This window comes from Pseudorasbora parva, chromosome 7, assembly GCF_024679245.1.
Source record: "Pseudorasbora parva isolate DD20220531a chromosome 7, ASM2467924v1, whole genome shotgun sequence".
NCBI lineage: Eukaryota > Metazoa > Chordata > Actinopteri > Cypriniformes > Gobionidae > Pseudorasbora > Pseudorasbora parva.
In genome coordinates, this window is record NC_090178.1 from 1,574,471 (window position 1) to 1,594,693 (window position 20,223).

Here is a 20,223-nt window from a genome sequence, read left to right on the forward strand (position 1 = left end):
GATAGATAGATAGATAGATAGATAGAGCGCTGTCACTAAAGTGTTTTTATAACTACTGCTGTTGGATCTTTTTATTAACAACAGGCTAAATAAATTCAAAAAAGTCTAATATTTTCAAATGAGAACGTAAATTAATGACAGGTGAGTCTCAACTCATAAATATAAGCTTTTGTTTTAAACTACACTTCTAAAAGACGAGAGACTCAGGAAGAGGTTTTGTGTGTGTGTGTGTCCCTTTATATGCAAATGAGCTGCTGCTCCTTAGTCCCCACCCCCTTTCCAGAAGAGGGCGGAGCCTCTACATGAGCTTCAGATACAACATCAACAACAAAACAGGCCAATCTCACTCAGACAAATGTCATAGAGGAGCCGTTGTGGATCAGCTGTATGTGTGTGTGTGTGTGTGTGTGTGTGTGTGTGTGTGTGTGTGTGTGTGTGTGTGTGTGTGTGTGCGCGTAATATATTTTTTAGTGGTTCTGTTGCCGTCTGAGACTTGTGTGTTCGCTGGTTCATTGCATCACAGGACTAGGTGCAATTCACAATTTCAACACTAGATGCCACTAAAACTTACACACTGCACCTTTAAAGCATTAACCTTATTCTGCTACACCCGATGATCAAAATAATGCAAAATTGCGTAACATGACTTGGCGTTGAGGAAGCGTACATGCCTAGTTAAATGCTAACCAGGTGTGTGTGTGTGTGTGTGTGTGTGTGTGTGTTACATTTCGCTGATCTTTCTGCAGTAAATGTATATAAATGTAATTTCTGCTCCGGCACCGGCGACACACAGACATTTTGTGGGAGAAATCTGAAACATGGAGTGGACCACAGTGTGCCGCGGAGCTAACAGAGACTTCCACCATCAGCTCTGTTTTCTGTTCACCATCAGCTCTGTTTTCTGTTCACCATCAGCTCTGTTTTCTGTTCACCATCAGCTCCTTTTCTGTTCACCATCAGCTCTGTTTCCGTTCACCATCAGCTCTGTTTTCTGTCCACCATCAGCTCTGTTTCTGTTCACCATCAGCTCTGTTTCTGTTCACCATCAGCTCTGTTTCTGTTCACCATCAGCTCTGTTTCTGTTCACCATCAGCTCTGTTTCTGTTCACCATCAGCTCTGTTTCTGTTCACCATCAGCTCTGTTTCCGTTCACCATCAGCTCTGTTTCTGTCCACCATCAGCTCTGTTTTCTGTTCACCATCAGCTCTGTTTTCTGTTCACCATCAGCTCCTTTTCTGTTCACCATCAGCTCTGTTTCCGTTCACCATCAGCTCTGTTTTCTGTCCACCATCAGCTCTGTTTCTGTTCACCATCAGCTCTGTTTCTGTTCACCATCAGCTCTGTTTCCGTTCACCATCAGCTCTGTTTTCTGTTCACCATCAGCTCTGTTTTCTGTTCACCATCAGCTCTGTTTTCTGTTCACCATCAGCTCTGTTTTCTGTTCACCATCAGCTCTGTTTCTGTTCACCATCAGCTCTGTTTCTGTTCACCATCAGCTCTGTTTCTGTTCACCATCAGCTCTGTTTCTGTTCACCATCAGCTCTGTTTCTGTTCACCATCAGCTCTGTTTCTGTTCACCATCAGCTCTGTTTCTGTTCACCATCAGCTCTGTTTCTGTCCACCATCAGCTCTGTTTCTGTTCACCATCAGCTCTGTTTCTGTTCACCATCAGCTCTGTTTCTGTTCACCATCAGCTCTGTTTCTGTTCACCATCAGCTCTGTTTCTGTTCACCATCAGCTCTGTTTCTGTTCACCATCAGCTCTGTTTTCTGTTCACCATCAGCTCTGTTTCTGTTCACCATCAGCTCTGTTTCTGTTCACCATCAGCTCTGTTTCTGTTCACCATCAGCTCTGTTTCTGTTCACCATCAGCTCTGTTTCCGTTCACCATCAGCTCTGTTTCTGTCCACCATCAGCTCTGTTTTCTGTTCACCATCAGCTCTGTTTTCTGTTCACCATCAGCTCCTTTTCTGTTCACCATCAGCTCTGTTTCCGTTCACCATCAGCTCTGTTTTCTGTCCACCATCAGCTCTGTTTCTGTTCACCATCAGCTCTGTTTCTGTTCACCATCAGCTCTGTTTCTGTTCACCATCAGCTCTGTTTTCTGTTCACCATCAGCTCTGTTTTCTGTTCACCATCAGCTCCTTTTCTGTTCACCATCAGCTCTGTTTCCGTTCACCATCAGCTCTGTTTTCTGTCCACCATCAGCTCTGTTTCTGTTCACCATCAGCTCTGTTTCTGTTCACCATCAGCTCTGTTTCTGTTCACCATCAGCTCTGTTTCTGTTCACCATCAGCTCTGTTTCTGTTCACCATCAGCTCTGTTTCTGTTCACCATCAGCTCTGTTTCTGTTCACCATCAGCTCTGTTTCTGTCCACCATCAGCTCTGTTTCTGTTCACCATCAGCTCTGTTTCTGTTCACCATCAGCTCTGTTTCTGTTCACCATCAGCTCTGTTTCTGTTCACCATCAGCTCTGTTTCTGTTCACCATCAGCTCTGTTTCTGTTCACCATCAGCTCTGTTTCTGTCCACCATCAGCTCTGCTTCTGTTCACCATCAGCTCTGTTTCTGTCCACCATCAGCTCTGTTTCTGTTCACCATCAGCTCTGTTTCTGTTCACCATCAGCTCTGTTTCTGTTCACCATCAGCTCTGTTTCTGTCCACCATCAGCTCTGTTTCTGTTCACCATCAGCTCTGTTTCTGTTCACCATCAGCTCTGTTTCTGTCCACCATCAGCTCTGTTTCTGTTCACCATCAGCTCTGTTTCTGTTCTGTTTTCTGTGTTGGTTGACTGTTTGTAGTATTCTATATTTTTACTTGTTATTCATTTTTTGTTGTTATCCCCCCCCCCCCCCCCCCGTTGCACTTTGAGATTCTTCGGAATGAAAAGTGCATTATAAATAAAATCTATTATTATTATTATTATTTCAAATGCCTCTAGGGGAGAGAACCTGTATGAAATATTATTCGATTTGCTTCGCCAGGCCCAAACCTGGTTTGGCAAGAGCTTTTCCCTGGCGTCTGCTGACTGTGTGTGTGTATGAGTGGGCATGTTTTCATGAAAAATGAGGACACAAATGTGTATAATGCCATGGGTATGACACAGGTATTACAGCAGAGGGTGAAATATGAGGACATTACCCATGGCCCCACTTTACAAAAGGCTTATAAATCACACAGGAGGAGTTTTTATGAGAAAGTAAAAATGCAGAATGTTTCCTGTGATGGGTAGGTTTAGGGGCAGTGTGTGTGTGTGTGTGTGTGTGTGTGTGTGTGTGTGTGTGTCTGTGTGATGGGTAGGTTTAGGGTGTGTGTGATTGGTAGGTTTAGGGGCAGTGTGTGATTGGTAGGTTTAGGGGCAGTGTGTGATTGGTAGGTTTAGGGGCAGTGTGTGTGATGGGTAGGTTTAGGGTGTGTGTGTGTGTGTGTGTGATGGGTAGGTTTAGGGTGTGTGTGATTGGTAGGTTTAGGGGTTGTGTGTGTGTGATGGGTAGGTTTAGGGTGTGTGTGATTGGTAGGTTTAGGGGCAGTGTGTGTGTGATGGGTAGGTTTAGGGTGTGTGTGTGTGTGTGTGTGTGTGTGTGTGTGTGTGTGATGGGTAGGTTTAGGGTGTGTGTGATTGGTAGGTTTAGGGGTTGTGTGTGTGTGATGGGTAGGTTTAGGGTGTGTGTGATTGGTAGGTTTAGGGGCAGTGTGTGTGTGATGGGTAGGTTTAGGGTGTGTGTGTGTGTGTGTGTGTGTGTGATGGGTAGGTTTAGGGTGTGTGTGTGTGTGTGTGTGATGGGTAGGTTTAGGGTGTGTGTGTGTGTGTGTGTGATTGGTAGGTTTAGGGGTTGTGTGTGTGTGATGGGTAGGTTTAGGGGCAGTGTGTGTGTGATGGGTAGGTTTAGGGGCAGTGTGTGTGTGATGGGTAGGTTTAGGGGTAGCGGCAGTGTAGGGGGGATAGAAAATACGGTTTGCACGGTATAAAACTGTTGTGCCAATGAAATGTCCTCACATTTCACAAAAATAAACGTGTATGTGTGTGTGTGTGTGTGTGCAGGTGGTGCTGAAGATCATTAAGCACTATCAGGAGGAGGGCCAGGGCAGTGAGGTGGTGCAGGGCGTTCTGCTGGGCTTGGTGGTGGAGGACCGGCTGGAGATCACCAACTGCTTCCCCTTCCCTCAGCACACTGAAGAGGATGTGGAGTTTGATGAAGGTGAGGCTCGGTGCTCCAGACTTGGGGCTGCATGTTTAATCGCGATAACAATATCTGCTTCTCTCGATTCAAAGTAGTCCATATGAGACATCAGTGGGTTAACTAGAGTCTCTTGAAGCATCCAAAATACATTTGGGTCCAAAATAACAAAAACTACGACTTTATTCAGCATTGGCTTCTCTTCCGCGTGTGTGTTCAATCCTCAAATAAAGATTCAAACGGTTATGAGTCAGCGAATCGATTCATGATTCGGATCACGTGTCAAACTGCTGAAATCACGAGACATTGGCGATGCGAATCACTGATCGATTCACTGATTCATAACCGTTTGAATCTTTATTTGAGGATTAAACACAAACCCAGAAGAGAAGCCAATGCTGAATAAAGTCGTAGTTTTTGTTATTTTTGGACCCAAATGTATTTTGGATGCTTCAAGAGACTCTAATTAACCCACTGATGTCTCATATGGACTACTGTGATGATGTTTTTATTCCCTTTCTGGACATGGACAGTATAGTGTGCATACACTTGCATACGCTCTCGGACTAAATATAAAATATCTTAAACTGTGTGTGAAGATGAACGGAGGTCTTATGGGTGTGGAGCGAGATTAGGGAGAGGAGTTCATGAGAGACATTTCAGTTTTGGCTGAACTAACCCTTTAAGAGAATCGACAGCTGCGCTAAGATTCAAATTGCTTGATTAAAAAAAATGTATTTTATTTTATCTAATTGTGCATTTACGGCTATCATACCATCGTTATCCTGCAATTATTCCCAGCTGGACTGGCTGTTCTCTCCATCCGCAGTGCTGCTTCGTTCTGTCCATCCGTGGCAGGAAGCGTTTATTAGTTTCTGGCCTGGTCCAGGTTGTGTAATTATCTCCCAGACCCTTATGGGCTCGGTGTCAAGGGTCGCGGAGAGGTCAGCCCCATCCGCGGCCCTTTAACTACCTGACCTTGAGCCGTTAGATGCAGCTTGTTAGCACGGTTGAGCCGTTCGGCTGAGCGCTAACAAGCCTCAGGACCAGAGACCGAAGCGCTCTGCTTTATCTCTCCGGCCGGCGTGTGAAACATCGCTCCTAATGCGGCTCGATACAGCGCTGCCTGTTATGTGGATCCAGAGATGCTTGCCGTGTCGAGAGCGGGCCTGAGTTCAGGGACTGCACGCCTGCCTGTGTGTTCACCGCAGAGATGGATCGACGGCCGGCCTCAGCAGTGCACGGAGGGGGATGAGTTCAGCCAACAATTAATATTAGCCCATGATTTACTCTCCCTCATTCTAGGGGTGTATGACATTCTTCTTTCAGACAAAGTTATATTAAAAAAACATTGTAGAAGTGTATCCATCCATCCATCCATCCATCATAAAAGCGCATCCATCCATCCATCCATCATAAAAGCGCATCCATCCATCCATCCTTCATAAAAGTGCATCCATCCATCCATCCTTCATAAAAGTGCATCCATCCATCCATCCTTCATAAAAGTGCATCCATCCATCCATCCTTCATAAAAGTGCATCCATCCATCCATCCTTCATAAAAGTGCATCCATCCATCCATCCTTCATAAAAGTGCATCCATCCATCCATCCTTCATAAAAGTGCATCCATCCATCCATCCTTCATAAAAGTGCATCCATCCATCCATCCATCATAAAAGCGCATCCATCCATCCATCCTTCATAAAAGTGCATCCATCCATCCATCCTTCATAAAAGTGCATCCATCCATCCATCCTTCATAAAAGCGCATCCATCCATCCATCCTTCATAAAAGTGCATCCATCCATCCATCCTTCATAAAAGTGCATCCATCCATCCATCCTTCATAAAAGTGCATCCATCCATCCATCCTTCATAAAAGTGCATCCATCCATCCATCCTTCATAAAAGTGCATCCATCCATCCATCCTTCATAAAAGTGCATCCATCCATCCATCCTTCATAAAAGTGCATCCATCCATCCATCCTTCATAAAAGTGCATCCATCCATCCATCCTTCATAAAAGTGCATCCATCCATCCATCCTTCATAAAAGTGCATCCATCCATCCATCCTTCATAAAAGTGCATCCATCCATCCATCCTTCATAAAAGTGCATCCATCCATCCATCCTTCATAAAAGTGCATCCATCCATCCATCCTTCATAAAAGTGCATCCATCCATCCATCCTTCATAAAAGTGCATCCATCCATCCATCCATCATAAAAGTGCATCCATCCATCCATCCTTCATAAAAGTGCATCCATCCATCCATCCTTCATAAAAGCGCATCCATCCATCCATCCTTCATAAAAGCGCATCCATCCATCCATCCATCATAAAAGCGCATCCATCCATCCATCCTTCATAAAAGCGCATCCATCCATCCATCCTTCATAAAAGCGCATCCATCCATCCATCCTTCATAAAAGTGCATCCATCCATCCATCCTTCATAAAAGTGCATCCATCCATCCATCCTTCATAAAAGTGCATCCATCCATCCATCCTTCATAAAAGTGCATCCATCCATCCATCCTTCATAAAAGTGCATCCATCCATCCATCCTTCATAAAAGTGCATCCATCCATCCATCCTTCATAAAAGCGCATCCATCCATCCATCCTTCATAAAAGCGCATCCATCCATCCATCCTTCATAAAAGCGCATCCATCCATCCATCCTTCATAAAAGCGCATCCATCCATCCATCCTTCATAAAAGCGCATCCATCCATCCATCCTTCATAAAAGCGCATCCATCCATCCATCCTTCATAAAAGCGCATCCATCCATCCATCCTTCATAAAAGCGCATCCATCCATCCATCCTTCATAAAAGCGCATCCATCCATCCATCCTTCATAAAAGCGCATCCATCCATCCATCCTTCATAAAAGTGCATCCATCCATCCATCCTTCATAAAAGTGCATCCATCCATCCATCCTTCATAAAAGTGCATCCATCCATCCATCCTTCATAAAAGTGCATCCATCCATCCATCCTTCATAAAAGTGCATCCATCCATCCATCCTTCATAAAAGTGCATCCATCCATCCATCCTTCATAAAAGTGCATCCATCCATCCATCCAGAAAATCGTTCCTAGCAGACCCGTAACGCGTCTCACTCACAGCAACAACACAAGTGTGTTACTGAACGATTCAGTGTTTGAATGAAACTACAAAACTACAAATCTCAAAACATTATTTAATGCAGTTTTCAGTGAAAATTATTTAAATTGCTTGGTAACAGCCCTTATAGTGTTTTAATTAAATTTATTGATCAAATTTAACAATATAAATGAAACCTGAAGCATAGCCTATATTTAATAAGATTAGGGGAAAATGCCCTTTACAAAAGGCGAAAATATCACAAATTTGAAATGATTCAATAAAAAAAATCACAATATACAGATTTAAATATGTCAAAGCTGACTGAACACTGGTGAGAATATTGCTTCAGGATAAATTATATTTACAACACACACACAAAATAAAAAAAATATCACACTTTTTTCCAGACAGGCTAATTTTTTACTCGAACAAGTGAATGAACGGTTTACTTGCTGAGGGAGTCTCACAGCCCAAAACGCTTCAGGAGTCAGATTGCACGCACCGTGATGAGCTGAATGAGCTCGTGATGAGAGCTGAGGTAAACGCGTCCGCGCTCGCGCCAGTCGTTCTCAGCGCGTTTTCAGTTCATGCCTTTGGAAGATTAACTTTCATAGGAATTAACTTGAGAAGATAAAACACTCACTTTGCTCCGCCGGCTGCGCCGTTTCCATGAATGCCTGAGCCGAGCTGAGCTGTGAGTGCGCTCTTCATCTGCCCATGTGCGAGTTGAAAACATGAGGAAATGGCTCCCTCTGCTGGCTGTAGTCTTTAGCCTCTGGCCAAACATTCCTCCGATTACGTAAATTGACGATATTTGCGTCACTGGAATAATTTTTCCAGAAATAAAATGCATAAGTCTCTCGTCTCAGGGGGATATGGGGTGAAGCACGATCATTTGAATATACTCCAGGGTTTCTACTGATACAAAGCCATATGCTAATCGCTGAAGTGACCCTTTAAAGTTTTTAACTCAATGAAATAAACTTTTCGGTTAAATTATTCAAACAAACAGTCAACAAAATAAATGAAAGTCCAAAGAACAAATATAAGCTGCTCTCCCACCGTGAGGCGGGTCAAGCCGCTCTGTGCCGATCCAGCTCGGTGTTCCTCTGCATGTGGTTTGTTCAGCTTTGGTTTGTGGCTTGTATTATTATTCCTCTGGTTTGAAGCGATTGGTCAGCTGTTGAAGGCATGCTGGGATTTACAGCGGCTGTCAGTCAGTCAGAACTCAGTGCTTTGTTGTAGTGATGCGTTAGAAAGACTCGAGGCTTTGCGTTGTTTTGTTGTGGTTTTGATTTTAGCATTGACTTGATCCTGAACTGAAGTGCAAGTCCTTTTGACTCTCTACATGAAAGAAAAGTTGCCTGCGTTATGGAGTGTGTCTCAACGTGAGCCGCCTGTTAAGTTCTGTCTCATGGACCCCTCTCTCAGCTCATCAGTCTTTCAGTCCTGTCAGGCACGGTGTGTTTTTCTGTCTGTCCATGGAGGATGAGGAATGGGATGCGGATAAGTGGAGCTTAAATTGCAGAGACTAGGACGCCGAAGAAAAGTTTACGTCTCCTTATTTTCTGCTGGTTATTCCCTGAAGTTTAACAGATGACTTTATGGGGTTTCCTTTGTATTGTGGTCTCAAAATTGAGGACAAGCTGAATGGTGGAGGGGTTTTGGGAAATATTTACCGTTCTACTGCATGGTGTGAGTTATCTACCTAAATATGTGTGTGCATGCATACACACGCATACACATACACGCATACACGCATACATACATGCGCAAACATGCACACGCATACATACACACCCATACATGCACACATGTAAACATATACACATACATGCACAAATACACACATACATCCAAACATACACACGCATATATGCACAAATACACACACACATGCATACATGCGCATACATGTAAACATACACGCACATACATCCACAAATACGCACATACATCCAAACATACACACACATACACGCAAACATACACACGCATATATGCACAAATACACACATACATCCAAACATACACACGCATATATGCACAAATACACACATACATCCAAACATACACATGCATAAATGCACAAATACACACATACATCCAAACATACACGCACATACATCCACAAATACGCACATACATCCAAACATACACACACATACAAACAAACATATACACGCATATATGCACAAATACACACATACACACGCATACATCCAAACATACACACGCAAACATACACACATATGCACGCATGCATCCAAACATACACACGCAAACATACACGCATATATGCACAAATACACACATACGCACGCATACATCCAAACATACACACGCAAACATACACACGCATAAATGCACAAATACACACATACACACGCATACATCCAAACATACACACCCAAACATACACACGCATATATGCACAAATACACACATACGCACGCATACATCCAAACATACACGCGCAAACATACACATACACACGCATACATCCAAACATACACACGCATACATGCACACGCATACATGCACACGCATACATGCACAAATACACACATACACACGCATACATCCAAACATACACACGCATACATGCACACGCATACATGCACAAATACACACATACGCACACATACATCCAAACATACACACGCAAACATACACATACACACGCATACATCCAAACATACACACGCATACATGCACAAATACACACATACGCACACATATATCCAAACATACACACGCAAACATACACATCCATACATGCACAAATACACGCACGCATGCATACATGTAAACATGCACGCACATACATGCACAAATGCACACATACACACGCATACATCCAAACATACACACGCATATTGCACATCCATACATGCACACGCATACATGCACAAATACACACATACACACGCATACATCCAAACATACACACGCAAACATACACACATATGCACGCATGCATCCAAACATACACACGCAAACATACACACGCATAAATGCACAAATACACACATACACACGCATACATCCAAACATACACACGCAAACATACACACGCATATATGCACAAATACACACATACGCACGCATACATCCAAACATACACGCGCAAACATACACATACACACGCATACATCCAAACATACACACGCATACATGCACACGCATACATGCACAAATACACACATACGCACGCATACATCCAAACATACACGCGCAAACATACACATACACACGCATACATCCAAACATACACACGCATACATGCACACGCATACATGCACAAATACACACATACACACGCATACATCCAAACATACACACGCATACATGCACACGCATACATGCACAAATACACACATACGCACACATACATCCAAACATACACGCGCAAACATCCAAACATGGACACGCATACATGCACAAATACACACATACGCACGCATATATCCAAACATACACACGCAAACATCCAAACATGGACACGCATACATGCACAAATACACACATACGCACGCATATATCCAAACATACACACGCAAACATCCAAACATGGACACGCATACATGCACAAATACACACATACGCACGCATATATCCAAACATACACACGCATACATCCAAACATGGACACGCATACATGCACAAATACACACATACGCACGCATATATCCAAACATACACACGCAAACATACACATCCATACATGCACAAATACACGCACGCATACATACATGTAAACATGCACGCACATACATGCACAAATACACACATACACACGCATACATCCAAACATACACACGCATATTGCACATCCATACATGCACACGCATACATGCACAAATACACACATACACACGCATACATCCAAACATACACACGCATATTGCACATCCATACATGCACACGCATACATGCACAAATACACACATACACACACATACATGCAAACATACACACGCATAAATGCACAAATACACGCATACAAACATACATGCATACACGCATACATACTCACGCACGCTCATACACACATACATGTATACACGCATACATATCCGCATGCACACATACACACTTATGCACACACACACACACACGCATACATACACACATGCATGTACGCACGCATATGTTTCACTTTGTCTCTAGCTAATCTAATTTTATTCTAGACATTTGCCATTTGGATAAATAATAGCTGTAATGTACATATTACACATCTATTTTTATTTTCTGCAGTTTTACATATTGTAGTGTTGACATTTATTTGTCAAACTCCAGTATTCACCCCTACTACCAATTTATTATAAGTAAAAATGTCCAAAGAGATGTTTTTCCTAAATGTATTCAGCATAAAGGATGATCAAGAAGTGCAATCCAACATGTTGACTCGTGCTAACTCTCCCCACTGACGGGCCGCTTCATCTGAATTTGTAACTTTTTGGCAGTTCATTTTGACATTTACTTAATTGCTAGAGATTTTGGCCCACATTTTGATTACAGGCTTTCAGAACTCTGAATGTAGAAAATTAAACCACTTGTATAAACTGTTCAAAATTTTGGGGGCAGTCATTTTTTAAAAATAGTTTTGAAAAGTCTCTTCTACACAAAACTGTATTGCTTCATCAAAAATACTGTAAAAATAGTGAAATGTGACCCTGGAGCCCAACACCAGTCCAGCGTCTCACAGTATATCTGTGCCAATAGCCAATAATGCATTGCATGAGTCAAAATTATCCATTTTTCTTTTATGCCAAAAATCATTAGGATACTAAGATCTTGTTCCTACTAGGGCTGTCAAAAATGACGTTAGAAAATTCCTTCTAAAAAACACGATTATTCAAACTATTTGAACATCTGGGTGCACATTACGTTAATAACAGGACAAATTAATACAGAGAGGCATAACTACGGGAATAGGTAGTTTAGTTATGTTAAAACACATTTGACAACGTATTACTTACACAAAAACCAGTAATAAATGAATGGCCAAGACAGCCGACCTCACTCTGTCTCGATAACGGTTTAAATGAACAAACTCTGAGCGCTGATCAAGAGTTTTGTGCAAGCAATTTAAAGTCGCCTCTTGTCCCAAATATAGCAGGCTTCATTCAGTGATTGAAACAAATATTATTAATATTAATGTAGGTTTTACAGCATATTGAGCGCTCTGAGCGAGCTCTGCTGTGCTAAACATGGAGCTTCTCCTTGAGATGAAGCGGTGAATAATCACACCAGTGTTAGCAGTGCGTTTATCCTTTATTCAGGCGATATCTCTTCAGTCAGTACAGCAGCCTACACTTTAGTGATGCTTCTGTTTAACGTTAAATAAAATGAGGCGTGGTATGCTAACTGTATCTTACAGAGCTTCCATATACAACTTTATCTCGCGGCTCAACAGTTTTACCTCCTACAGACCAATATCCGAAGTACTTCCAGACATGGCTTTAGTTTTGGAGTTAAATCTCTTCCTCTGCCGCGGTCGAGTTGGGCTCGGCACTTTCTGTCATCTTCACTGCAGGATGCGTCAACTTTCAGCAGTGACTCCTGCGACCTCTGACCTGTCCCTGAACCCCCATGTGCTCGCACACTCGCAAAGCAGACAGCCACGCCTCTACTACCGCGGGCGTTTTTTCCCCACTTTTTAAAAATGTATTTTTTTATTATTTTAATATTAAATTTCACCTTCGAAATTCGTTTTTTAAACACATGATTTACAAAAATTATATAATGAGAATGTACAAAATGAATCCATTTTCCAAACCGTGTTTTTGTCTTACCCTGAATCATTATGGTACACTTATAATAAGTGTTTAGGCTGGGACTCTTTCAGGCCAGACTGGTCGGTACCGCTGCGGAGGAGCACAGTCCCGGCGTGATCCGCCATAGACATAAGCCCCGTTTCCACCAAAATTACCCGGAACAATTTGTACCAGGAACTTTTCTCCCCCCAGACCTGCCTCTGTCTGCGTTTCCACCGCGATCTAAAGTACCGTGAAGATTAGGCAGATTAGCCCGGTGATGGAGGACTGCGCGCGACTGCTCCTCCAAGTCACTGACGGACAGTAATCATTTTTGTGTGTACCGATTGAAAGATTTAGTGGACTGTTTACATGAGCCGTTATCTAAACCGATCTGGTGTTTACATGTGATGACTTTCAATCGCAATCATTTTGTCTGCTGCATCAAAAATGTCAACGCTGTTTTCAACCATAGCAACTCTTAACGGCCACCGGCACTAATACAATATTATAAGCTATTTATCTGTTGTAAAGTGTAATAATCATCTCAGAGAAAAAAAAAAATCTTCTGACAGGCGCAGTTACAGTAAAAACTGCCCGGGGCAATATACGCTGTGTCATTACTCCAACATTATCTTCATAACACACGAAATAAAAAGTTTACCCCTCAGAAAAATGAGCTTTCCTCTCTTGTCAGCATGAGCGCGGTGCGTGCTGTCACGTCATGTAAGGACACACACTTAAAGTAATCGGTCAGGTCGTTTACATGGTGAAAAAAAATGAATAACGAGTATGGAAGAGATTCAAGCTGTGCTGCTTTTGCTGGTTATGTATTGGTTTACTAAAGAGGTAATTAACAACGACAGAAAAGAGCACTAATATGCAGATTCAGCAGCATGCAGCATATTCAGAAAGCTTGTAAAGCTAGATTTAAAATGACAATGTATATTATTATCAGCTATTACGGATATTGCACGTGAGATGGCTGAGACGACCGCGCGCCATCAGACAGAGAGCAAGACTGATATTTACTCAACGCAGACCGAACCTCGCAAAAGACTTTTAAAAATGCCGGTTGAAATAAAATGCTAAACCAATCAGCATGTTCAGCGCCCAAGTCCCACCCTCGAAAGTTCCTGAACTTTGAAAAAGTACTACCTCGCGAGCAGGGCCGTTTGGAGGGGGAAATATTTATCCGGAACTTCATTTATACCCTGCGGTCGAAACACATCGAGTACCACCCAAAGTTCCTGCGGTGGAAACGCGGCTATAAACAGAGAGAAGTAGCTCCGGCTGCAATGTTCTTCCGCAAGATGCATGCAGTTCTGTTTATTAACCACTAGAGCGCAAAAAGTTACGGACTACAGCTTTAAAAAATATTCGAATGTATATTCAAATTTAGAATATTCATTGACAGCTCTAGTTCCTACTGTAAATATATAGTAATTTTTTTATTATTAGTAATATGCATTGCTAAGGACTTCATTTGGACAACTTTAAAGGAGATTTTCTCAATTTTTTTCTTTTTTTCTTTTTTTTTTTTTTACCCTCAGATTTTCAAATAGTTGCATCTCGGCCAAATATTGTCCTGACAAACTATCACTGCAAAAAATGCTCTCTTTATTTAGTATTTGTGTCTTGTTTCCAGTCAAAATATCAAAAAATTCTCAAATCAAGATGACTTTACTCGATAAGTAAAACAATTTTGTCTTGTTTTCTTAAAAATATAATCAAAATGAAGTGAGTTTTTGCTTAAAACAGGCAAAATGATCTGCCAATGGGGTGAGAAAAATAATCTTATTTCTGTTCGGGACGGAAACAAGAAACAAGATTTCAATCAGAAATAAGATTATTTTTCTCACCCCATTGGCAGATCATTTTGCTTATTTTAGGCAAAAACTCACTTCATTTTGATTATATTTTTAAGAAAACAAGAAAAATATCTTATGTCATTGTACTGATCTAGTAAATGCATCTTGATTTAGGAATTGTTAGATATTTAGTCTAGAAACAAGACAGAATGACTGAGTAAGAAGAGCGTTTAGTGCAGTGCTATGATGTAGTTCCTTCAGCTTTTTCTGAAGGCTGGGCGTCACGTTTTCCTGAGTTTTCCGCCCTGTTGTTCTGGCGTTGAAGCGGTCAGAGAACAGATTGATTGCGGTGGAGCTCATCCTGAGGCCAGCGTGAGTGTGTGCTTGATTACTGGTTGAATATCTGCACGCGTCAATGAAAGCAGCGACCCTGAACTCGATTCAAGTTTCCGTGGAGCTTCTGTCATCTGGTGCTTCATTGAGCTCATGCGGAGCTGCAGGTGTGCGCCGTTATCGATTAAGCGGAGCCACATGTGCACAGCTCCAAGATTAGCCCCACAATGTGGCCCTTAGATAAGCTTATCTAGCCCTCCGCATTGGATCAAACACACTTTCCATTTGGCTTGTGCTGTTCACATGTACGGCGAGGCGGCGCGTTCAGCGTTGAAATGAACTTGACCAAGTCAAGTCTAACTTGTGGTCACATGTTCTGAACGGTGGCGAGGCTACGGCTGGGACACCCAATAAATAGTTGGTCATTTTCCAATAATATAAGTAGCGATGATTATTATAAACATACACACACGTGCATGCACATACACATGCATACAAAGGCTACACGCATACACACGCATACACACACATACACATACACATACACATACACACATACACACATACACACATGCATATACATACACATACACACACATACACATGCATACATACAAACGCATATACATACACATACACACACATACACATGCATACATACAAACGCATATACATACACATACACACACATACACATGCATACGCACACACATGCATACACACATGCATACACACGCATACACACACATACACATACACATACACACATACACACATACACACATGCATATACATACACATACACACACATACACATGCATACATACAAACGCATATACATACACATACACACACATACACATGCATACATACAAACGCATATACATACACATACACACACATACACATGCATACATACAAACGCATATACATACACATACACACACATACACATGCATACATACAAACGCATACACACATGCATACACATGCACACGCATACACATGCACACATACACATACACATGCATACATACAAACACATACACACATGCATACACATGCACACGCATACACATGCACACATACACATACACATGCATACACACACAACATACACGTACACATGCATACAAAGGCTATACACGCAAACACGCATGCATACACATACACATGCATACATACACAAACGCGCATACGCACACATACACACACACACGCATACCCACACATACACATGCATAAACACACTTACACACACACACACACACACACACACACACACACACACGCATACCCACACATACTTAAACACACTTACACATGTGCACACACAACACATACACATTTATACAAAGGCTACACACGCAAACGCGCATACACATGCACACACATACACATGCATACATAGACATGCATACACACAGATGCATACATACATAAACACATATACGCATACACGCATGCATACACAAATGCGCATACCAACGCATACACACACACACATACACATGCATACCCACACATGCATACGCATACACATGCATACACACACTTAAACATGCATACACACACATAAACATGCATACACATGCGCGCGCGCGCACGCATACATGCATACACACGCATACACATACACAGACACGCATGCATACGCATGCATGTATACATGCACATACACATGCATACACATGAATTCATACGCGCATACACGCATGCATGCATACATAGGCATGCGCACACATACACACGCATACGCATACATAAACACACATATGCATACACACATACATCAACATGCACAGACACGCATGCACATACACGCATGCACAGCCATGCATGCATACACATGCATACACACACACGCATACACATGCATACACACACACACACACATACATACACGCATACATAAGTGCCGTATGCTCAGCTCGTCTATGATATTAGGGTGAATAAATAGTTTCTTTGAGGAAAGAGTTTTCTGTACTCAAGAAACATGTTTTGTGTTTGAGGAGCGGAGAACAGCGTCTTGCTGAAGCGTTTGTCATCAAGTCAAAAGCAGTATTCTTATATAACCTGTTTGTAGCACGTCATATTTTACAACATGAGATCTTGGCCAAATGTCAGGGGAAAAAACTGCAGATATAGTAAACTTCATAACGTAAGATTATAAATGTAATGCACTGCCTCAGATGACAGACATTTTTAGTGTAGTGTATAGATAATATAGTGAGGTTCAACTTCGATATGATTGTTTGACTTGCCCATTCTGTTTCATGAAGGTGTGTGTGTGTGTGTGTGTGTGTGTGTGTGTGTCTGTCCGTCCGCGCCCCTGGTTCTGAACTCCTGATGTTGAATTATTATCCTCCTGAGACTTCAAATGGCTTCTTCACTGACCTAAGTGTGAGAGACAGTGCGAGTGATTTTATACCGTTTTATTTCTATATGTATGAAATGGAATATGTTGTATTATTGAACATCTTTGCACACCATCAGGCGGTAATCCAGCCATGGCATAACTTTTAGTAGCATTAATTTTCAATAATTCAGCAGTTCTGAGTCAATTTTGTTCTTTTTACTGTGGTTGCAAGACATTTTCTTAATTCTCTTTCTTGGAAAGAGTTCAAGCTGTCATTTCCATTTTGAAAGTCACTCAAGTATCTGTCACGAAATAAATTGAGAGCTTGAGTTGCTGCTCAGCAGTTAAGTTGTATAATTTCAGTGGTTGTTCCACTCAGGGTTATTATGGGTCGAGCACTAAAGGTGCGTAGGCAGTTATTGCATCCGTTGGGATTCGTATTATTCTCCTTCCATTTCTTCCGCTTCATGTCAATGGCTGCCCGTAGAGCCTCTTCTGGGAAAGTTATGAAATTTGGCACGCTGTTAGAGAACTGGCCCCAAGATAAAGACACCAATTTAGGGGTCTTAACTCAATCCGTCTAGCGCCACCAGCTGTCCAAAGTTTGGTTTGTGCTAATATCGTTTGAAACGTAAGGGGTAGAAATGAAACGTTTTCCTCTGATTTCGCTGCTCAGGACAAAACCTAGATTTGCATGAAAATTTAACCAGACCATCTTTAGCCGACACCAACAAAAAGTTCTGGAATTGAAGTGGATTTATCAAAGTGGTTTTTGAATAACACAAACGAATCTTACGCAGCGCTTGAATAGCCATAAGGCTGTATGTCCGCAGCGCTTTATTGTATTCTGACCAAACTTGGTATAGATCATCTCAAGGGTGACTTGGGACTACATGCTGCGTTTCGGCAAAGCACCACCTACTGGTCCTGAGATATGAAAAATGGCTATTTTAGCTTGTGACTTCTGAACGGTTTGCCCAAAAATCATAAAAGTTGTCTCGTTAGATTCGGTTGAACAAAGGACCGGAAAAATCCCCCCCTTTCTAAAAATACTAATTACTCTAAAATTAAATAACTTGGGTTAATGTTCTTACAGTATTAAAGCCAGAGAAAATGACTAAAACATCCTCTGGGGAGGATCTTCGGTTCTCCACGTACTTATCAAATGATATTACTGTGCTTCCCCATAATATAGTCCCAAGTCAACATCTGCTTAGGAAATCGCCTAGTCTTAATCTGCATCACTATTTGTACTCGTTGTGAATACGCAGGCCACAAGAAGTAATTAGGTTGTTTGTTTTAAAATCACTTTTACTCTGGACATGCTAGCTGGCAACATAGGATTCCATTCATTATGCTAAGCTAAGCTAGCGGCGACCCTGGCAAACTAAAACAATGCACTGAGACAAAAATGCATTTGCCCAGATATCTAAATGTAGGAAAGAAGCAGAATAAGCCCTAATTCTAACGGTGGAGTGTTGCTTTAAGGGAATAACATGGTTTAATATGAAAAAACAGTGGATTATGCCTTTAAATTTGACTCTGAAACCTGCAGAAACCTGTCCCCCAGTTTCATTGTAAACCCCAGCTGGGAAACCTTAAACACCTGAACCCAGACTCGAATGCGCACTAAAGGGTTAGTTCACCCAAAAATGAGCCTGTGATGTTGATCTGCTGACCCCAGGGCATCAACATGTAGGTGTGTGTGTTTCTTCAGGAGAACACAAATGAAGATTTTTAACTCAACCGTTGCTGTGTGCCGGTCATAATGATGTGATTGGGGAACAATTCTATGAGAGCAAAACATACAAACAAAAAAACACGCTTAGACAACACACACACACACACCCTGCTGCTCCTGACGACACACTGATGTCTGAAGACACGAACGATCGCTTTCTGAGAGAAACACAACAGTATTTGTGTTATTTTACACCTCATATCAGACGAATCTCATCTAGTGTTCCCATCCGCTATTACTGCCGTCTGATGAGGTCAAGCTGGCGCAATCATATAAAAATCATATAAAAAAAAATATGATTGCGCCAGCTTGACCTCACCATTGTTCCCCATTCACATCATTATGACCGGCACACAGCAACGGTTGAGTTAAAAATCTTCATTTGTGTTCTCCTGAAGAAACACACACACCTACATGTTGGATGCACTGGGGGTCAGATAAAAATCACATTTTCATTTTTGGGTGAGCTAACCCTTTAAGGGTAAGTTAATCAGTGAGGAATCACGATCCGTTTCCCGTTTGGATCCTCAGGGGACGCGGCCCGCCATTATGACCCTGGCAGTGTTCCCATCTTCTACTTAAATGGCCTGATTTATTAATGGTCCCTGATGCCACCACTGAATGTGTCCTGTCCGGGGTTTTAGTAGATTGCTCTGCACCTTTCTCAAGGCATAATTAATCACAAGTGCTGGAAGATCAGCCACAGTGACTAGCACGTATCTTCCGGGAATCACTCAGCCATGGCTCCAGAGTCGGATTAAGAGAAGCGTTTGAAGGTTTGGTGCCACTGATGTCTGTTTTTCAATCACTGTTAAAGGTGCACTGTGTAGTATTTTTGCAGTAAAATATCCAAAAACCACTAGGCCAGTGTTATATATTTTGTTTAGTTGAGTTCTTACAATATCCGAAAATGTTTGCAACTA

General features: G+C 42.0%; 1 protein-coding gene across 1 annotated transcript in view; it reads left to right on the plus strand.

Moving 5' to 3' along the window:
* eif3ha (eukaryotic translation initiation factor 3, subunit H, a) overlaps nt 1-20,223 on the plus strand; it is a 123,389-nt gene that overhangs the window by 20,073 nt on the left and 83,093 nt on the right. Inside the window, exon 2 of the mRNA XM_067447783.1 lies at nt 4,042-4,198. Within this exon, the coding sequence (XP_067303884.1) occupies nt 4,042-4,198 (157 nt within the window). The remainder of the gene's footprint in view (nt 1-4,041; nt 4,199-20,223) is intronic.